Here is a 7055-nt window from a genome sequence, read left to right as displayed (position 1 = left end):
AGGTTGCCTTACAAAAAATGTCATTTATTCAATCAAATTTCCCAAAACAATGGTTAACAAAATATGAACGTTTGTACCATTTTTTTTTCAGTCACATTCACCCCAAAACACAGTAAAGACATCACAATATTGTCTTTCTACTCCAAATATCAAGCAAGATACATCATATTATAATAATGATGCCCACATTTGTAGTCTAATCACCTCATTTGGTGTTTTTCAGTTTTTTATTTGTTCAGTGAGAGAAATCTCGTCTCTGTTGGTCTTTAACGAGTGCATCAGAGTCAGGTTGAATGTCTGAGGTGGAGATGCGAAGCATAGCTGACAGATGATCATCGGTGAGAGAGGATCTATACCTGGATTTGTTAAACTTCATCACTGAAAATGTTTGTTCACATATGTAGGTAGAGCCAAAGAGAACAAACATCTGAGCATGTCTCCTCATGTTTGGAAACTTCTCCTCCTTGAGAGAAGAGTAAAAATCCAGCAGTGTTCCTGACTTAAAGTGCTCTGCCAGTATCGCATCAGACTGCAGGTCAATGAGTTCCAGCTGAACATCACTGGGTGCATTATCCACATCACAGGTAAAGGAACAGGAAATCATCTGCATTTCACCCTCCATTGTTCTGAAATCTTCAAATCGCCTTAAAAACTCACCATGCAGTGCTCCTAACATAGTTGAGTACCTGCGGAGGTGGTCAGCTGATGGTGTGACTTCCTTCATGGTTTGCATGTGATTGAGATCGTTGCTCTCCAGTTACCTTGAAAGAAACTGCAACTTTGTCATGAATGCCTTCACCAGGCTGTGCATTTCGTGGACAAAAAGGCCCTTGCCTTGCAGTTTGGTGTTCAGTGCAGTCATCAATGCAGTCACATCAACAGCAAATGCAAAATCTGCCATCCCGTCCTCATCTGAGAGCTCTGGGTTACCTTTGCCTTTCTTCTCACAAAACTCTCGGATCTCTGTTTTCAGGTCCCAAAATCTTTGTAGCAGTTTGCCCAGGCATCTGACAGCTGTGTGGTAGCTGATGTCACTGTGTTCAGTCTCATACTCCTCTAACAGTGCAACAAACTGCCCGTGATTTAGTGCTCGTGCCCTGATGAAGTTTGCTGTTTTTGTAACAACATCAATTACATGGTTAATTTTTAGCACTGACTTGCACAACACATGCTGATGTAAAATACAATGCAAAAATACCACTTTCTGATCTGCGTTGATTTCATTCACTTTATCTTGCAGACGTTTCAAAAGTCCGACATTTTTACCCGTCATATTTGGACAACCGTCCGTTGTGACTCCTGCCAGTCTGTCCCATTTCGGTCCCAGTTTGTCCATGCACGCATTTACCTCCGTGAATAAATCGCTCCCTGTCATCGTCCCTTTCAGTGAGCGCATTGCTGCCAGCTCCTCCGCAATCTTAAAGTCCATTATCCCACGGACGAATACGAGTAACTGGGCTGTGTCACAGACATCACAGCTCTTGTCCAAAGCCAAGGAAAAAAAGTCAAAACTTGCCACTTCATGTTGCAGCTGAAGCTCCAGATTTCCCGCAATGTCCTCGATCCTTTTGGTCACAGTTCGCCTGGACAGCGGGACTTGCTCAAATGCTTGTTTTTTTCAGGACATATTAGCGCTGCAGAGTCCACCAAGCACTCTTTCACAAATTCCCCCTCCGAGAATGGCTTACTTTTTTAGCGATTTTGTGGGAAAGCACAAAGCTGGTCTTGGTTGCTGCATCTACCTTTCTTCTTTTTGCGGACATTTTGGGGGCTAAAGTCTTCTTGTGACCTGCTTGCAACAACATCGATTAGGTGTAGGTATCAGATCTACAGATCGGCTCCGGCGCTGGTGACGTCACACTATGTGATTGGCTGGACCGTTTGAAGGATGACGTACAAGTTTGTGGTTGGTCTGGACAAATTACGGAAATAGTTATTGCGGGATTATGTTTCGTGGGATTTCATGTCGCGCGCATTGCGTTTTTGTTGAACACAACTTCAAAATAAAAGCAATGCACATTCAGTCCATGCATGAGGTAAAATTAGAAAATACATTTATTTTGTAATTTCTAATTAACCTTACGCGGGCTGTTCAGAATGAACCAAAGGGCCGGATGCAGCCCACGGGCCGTAAAATGCCCAGGTCTGCTGTACAGAGTTACGAGCTGGATCCTATCCCAGCTGACTATGGGTGAGAGGTAGCCTGGGAAATCCCATGTTGCTTTGCACAGTCGTTCCGATCTGAAAAGACAGCATGGAAACTATGGTCTAAAGGCTCGCCTGAGTTAGGGAGCCAATCAGAGAGTGGGGAGGGGTGGAAAGACGGTGACGCGTACTACTCGACAAACGGAAGCTTGTAGTTTATTTGGGACTGTTTACGGATCACATTTAACGTGGCGGCGAGCGATACAAACCAAACTTTCGATCAAGCTTTGTCTTGCACAAACGGCAGTAATCGTTCGGTGCCATTGTTTTCCTATTTTTGTTTTGCCTTCTCTTTCTCTTTCCTTCTCTTCTTTGCCTTCTTCGTCGCTCTAACTACGTCACCGGGTACAACTGCCATGATTGGCCATGGGCTACATATACGCCAAATGATAGACATTCGCAATGTCCAGTAAACGTCCATTGACAATCGTAAACCACACCTCCCCTACGAGAAATTCAATAGGTGGATTCCAGACCATATTTCACTTGTGATATGGTCTGGTGTTAACCAGACTAGGTGAGAGGTGGGTTTCACCCTGGACAACTCGCCAGGTCATCACAGGGCTAACTCATAGAGACACACAACCATTCACACTCACATTCACACCTACGCTCAATTTAGAGTCACCAGTTAACCTAACCTGCATGTCTTTGGACTGTGGTGGAAACCGGAGCACCCGGAGGAAACCCACGCGGACACGGGGAGAACATGCAAACTCCGCACAGAAAGGCCCTCGCCGGCCACGGGGCTCGAACCCGGACCTTCTTGCTGTGAGGCGACAGCGCTAACCACTACACCGCCGTGCCACTCTGGTTGAAACTCGTATTTTATTAATGAAGTTACAGCACACTGGAAAATGACTGGCTCAGACTGCAGTGGTTACCATAGCAATAGTACACGGTAAAAACATTGTAACAGCACAGTAATAATATTTGACAATCCATTAAAATTTGATTTAAACACAACAAAAAAACAAACCATTCAACAAACAAATGCCCCAATACACATCATATTAGCAAAATAATAATAATAATAATAATAATAATAATAATAATAATAATAATAATAATAATAAGAGTACTTTGGCATTACTTTAAAAAAAATGGCATAATCTATCCCATTAGCATTACAGGTAAAACTGGTAAATCAGGAAAAGTTCTAATTTTGGTGCTTGTAAACCTTAACTAAAAAATGCTAGCAAATAAGTTGTAGAAAAAATTCTGGTAAATTTGGTAAGAAGCTATGACTAATACATTAGCAATATAAAATTATAAAATTTCTGTTAAACTAGCAGCAAGGCAGTTAGCAAATTAGCAGCATGGTAAGCTTTAGTAAACTGTGAGAAATGTTGAAGCAATGTGATAAATATTGATCAACTAGAGCAAAGACCATTGCTACCACAATAACAGTATAAAAACTGGTCGTAAACTAGCAGCAAGGCTAATGTCAGTTTATCAGCAGGATGAAGATCGCGTCTATACAAGCAATAAGTCTAATACTAGCATACTAGGTGCCAAAGTCAAAGTCCTTCCCACGCCTTACAGTACCTGGTATTCCTAGGCAGTCTCCCACTCAAGTACTAACCAGGCCCAACCTGTATGTGGCGCATCGGGCGGCGCCGATCTCCGTTTCCATAGCCCTTGGCCTCTCGCCTATTACATAGCTAGGGTTACAGTGGGGGGCTATGGTAACCACGAGAGTTTAACTCCCCATGCACATCTGTATTGCAGCGTGCCTTGCCAGATGGCGGTAGGTACCATTTTTATGATGGTCTTTGGTATGACCCGACCGTGAATAGAACTCACGATCTCCCGATCGAGAGGCGGACACGCTACCACTAGGCCACTAGTCGGTGCATACTAGGTGTAATGCTAATAAAGACATATTAGCAGTGTGGTACATTCAGGTAGTGCAAATGCTCATGTTAGTACTTTAGCAATATGTCGGCTCCTGGTACAGTTGAAGAAGGTCATTGCAGATACTGAATGCTGGCACATCAACAGTATGACAGTTGTTGGTAAACAAAAATGGAGGCTAATGCTAATAAATTAGCAAAGTGTCAACTGCTACTAAACAGTGAAATAGGCTACAGTTTCTCTACTAGTGGTAAGCTAAATGCTAGCGCACTAGTAAACGCTAACTGTGGCCCCAGTTCAGTTAGAAGAACTTCAGTCTGTCAGGTCACATCAGAAGAACAGCGATTCTCTCCTCCTGTGATCTTCTCACCATTACAGGGATGAAAACTCTCACGCTTTTATCATGAGACTTACACTTCTGAGTTCCTACCACATTTACTGCTGTCATTTCATCCATAAAACAATCATACTCATCTCTGACAAACTCACACACAACAGCTAGTCAGTAAGTACATTAGTGTTCAAGCGAATGCTGTAACACTCCCCACATGTCAACAGTAGCAGTCAGGCAAAAGCTGATGTGTTATCTGGAGTAGCTAATGCTAACAGTTTTCCCAAATGTCGGTAGGAAATGTTGGTATTCATCAGATGCAGTAGGGAACTCTGCGTGTGTGTGTGTGTGTGTGTGTGTGTGTGTGTGTGTGTGTGTGTGCTTTTGAATTAGTAGTCATTTATTCTCTTTTATTTCATTTTTTCTTGTCCTCAAATCTTCAGATCATCAAGTCTGCTCTTGTTGTTGCTATAGCGACTAGCATAGCTCTGCCTGCGCTGGTAATGTGGAGATCCAGGGGCGGAGCTTGAGGTTTTCTTCACCCTGGTTTCATCAGGTTTGGGTTCTGCAGCATCAGGTTTGGACTCTGTGGTAATGTGCTCCACAGCAAGATTATCGTTGTTCTGTTTGTGGGCGGAGCGACTCCCGTACATGGGAAACGTACCGTCAGTGTCTGGGAGTTTGTACTGATGTTCAGGGGGCTGGGTGTGGGCAGGGAAATAAGGGTAACTGGCAACAAATGGAATGACAGCTTCCTCACTAGGTGCTTTAGAGGAAGAGTCAGAGAGCGAATGGCGATAGCTGAGACCCTGGTGACACTTGGTGAAGCTAAGGTGGTACATCTCCACTAAATTTAGAAGAAGTGACACACATGCTACAGCGAGCATGAACAGGATGAAGATGGTTTTCTCTGTAGGGCGTGAGATATAGCAGTTTACGGTATTGGGACACGGCCAGCTGCTGCATGTGTACATGGGCTTGAGCTCAAAGCCATATAGGAAGTACTGTGCCACCAGGAAGCCCACCTCCAGCAGTGTTTTGAAAATGACATTGAGGATGTATGTGCGAAGCAGCGCCCCCTGCAGCTGAATCTTCCCCTGTTCATCCCGAATTGTTGCCATGGCTTTCCCTGGTTTCCCAGTTCCATCCTGATCTAGGCGCTTCTGCTTGTCCTCCATGCGCAGCAGGTGCAGGATGTGTCCCAGGTATATAAGAGTGGGCACTGACACAAAGATGATCTGCATGACCCAGAAACGGATGTGTGATATGGGGAAGGTGCGGTCGTAGCAGACGTTTTGGCAGCCAGGCTGCTTGGTGTCACAGGTGAAACCTGACTGCTCGTCACCCCACACCTTCTCCGCTGCTGCTCCCAGAACCAGGATCCTGAAGATGAAGAGCACAGAGAGCCACACCTTCCCCACCACAGTGGAGTGCTCCTGAGCGCTCTCTAACAACTTCCCCAATGAGCTCCAGTCCCCCATGACGATCTGTACACAGTCTGAGATACAGAGGGAGAGAGAGAGAGAGAGAGAAAGGAAATGAAACAAGGGGACAGACAGAAAGAAAGAGGAAAGATAAATTAAGTGATCAGTAGATCTGAAACAGATCTCATTAGTATTACACTTTTACCTGCTCGTGTTTTTGTCACTCTGCAGTAAATTAATTCAAATCACAGATTCTGAATCAGCTTTTGAGATGAGTCACATGTCCATCACGGGAAATCAGGAAAACCCTGGGTCAGTTTTAGTTCCTTGAACCTTTTTAGTTCATGTTGTAAATGACCAAGGACTGCTAATGAATAAACATGAGCAGAAAGTCACCATCACCGTGTTAATTACTAAAGGCTACTGTGTAAACAAAAATATTTCACATCAGAACATTGACTTAATGTTGGCAAAGTAAGACAATCAAAACAACTCCTAGCTGTGTGACTGATGTGTTCCTGAGGTCAAACATTTCAATGAGTGAAAATACACACACACTGTCCTCATTACACATTCAGACGTATGTGCAGCTTGGTGTTTTTTTACAGACGGAACATGTTCATTTGACTCAAACTCACACAGAGAGCCTGTAAATGAGGAAATTTATATTTAATATTGATGATGAATATTGATGGATAGAATACAACTGTCATTGAGCTGAATCTTATGAACTCATTTTGATGTTTTTATAGCACAGCATACCATGAAAAAGACCTCACAACTTCATCTCATAGCTTACTGAATAATCCCTGTGCTGTGAAATCACATCACACTTTTACAGATTATCACCTGAACAGTGACACACTAAAGTAATGAATTAATGGTAATGAATCAGTCAAGTGAGTCATAATGAATCAGTAGATATGATCTCATTAATAAATAAATTACTCAAATTAACAAAAAAAGGAAAAATTATTCAGTACTTCAAAAATTTACAGAAAAAAATCTCTTTACTGTATGTAAACTGGTGTGTGTGTGTGTGTGTGTGTGTGTGTGTGTGTTTATATACTAACAAGGACCAAATGTCCCAACAAGGAGAGTAAAACCTGACCATTTCGACCTTGTGGGGACACTTGGATGGTTCCACAAGAAAACTGTTGTTGTTGTTGTTGTTGTTATTGGTGGGTTTTTCAATTTAAAAAATAATAAAAGAGTCAAAAGTTTCCTTTTTATTACTG

General features: G+C 42.9%; 1 protein-coding gene and 1 pseudogene across 1 annotated transcript; both read right to left on the bottom strand.

Annotated features, from left to right (window-relative positions):
• Positions 1-441: 441 nt before the first annotated feature.
• On the bottom strand, positions 442-1429 carry LOC132875693 (general transcription factor II-I repeat domain-containing protein 2B-like; annotated as a pseudogene).
• A 3395-nt stretch (positions 1430-4824) lies between these two features.
• gja2 (gap junction protein, alpha 2) lies at positions 4825-5874 on the bottom strand. Its single transcript, XM_060912898.1, has one exon. The coding sequence runs from the start codon at positions 5872-5874 to the stop codon at positions 4825-4827; it is 1050 nt and encodes a 349-aa protein (XP_060768881.1).
• Positions 5875-7055: the final 1181 nt, after the last annotated feature.

Source organism: Neoarius graeffei, chromosome 28 (assembly GCF_027579695.1).
Source record: "Neoarius graeffei isolate fNeoGra1 chromosome 28, fNeoGra1.pri, whole genome shotgun sequence".
NCBI classification, from domain to species: domain Eukaryota; kingdom Metazoa; phylum Chordata; class Actinopteri; order Siluriformes; family Ariidae; genus Neoarius; species Neoarius graeffei.
The sequence above is the reverse complement of the archived record's forward strand: the minus strand, read 5'-3'. Positions and strand labels throughout refer to the sequence as shown.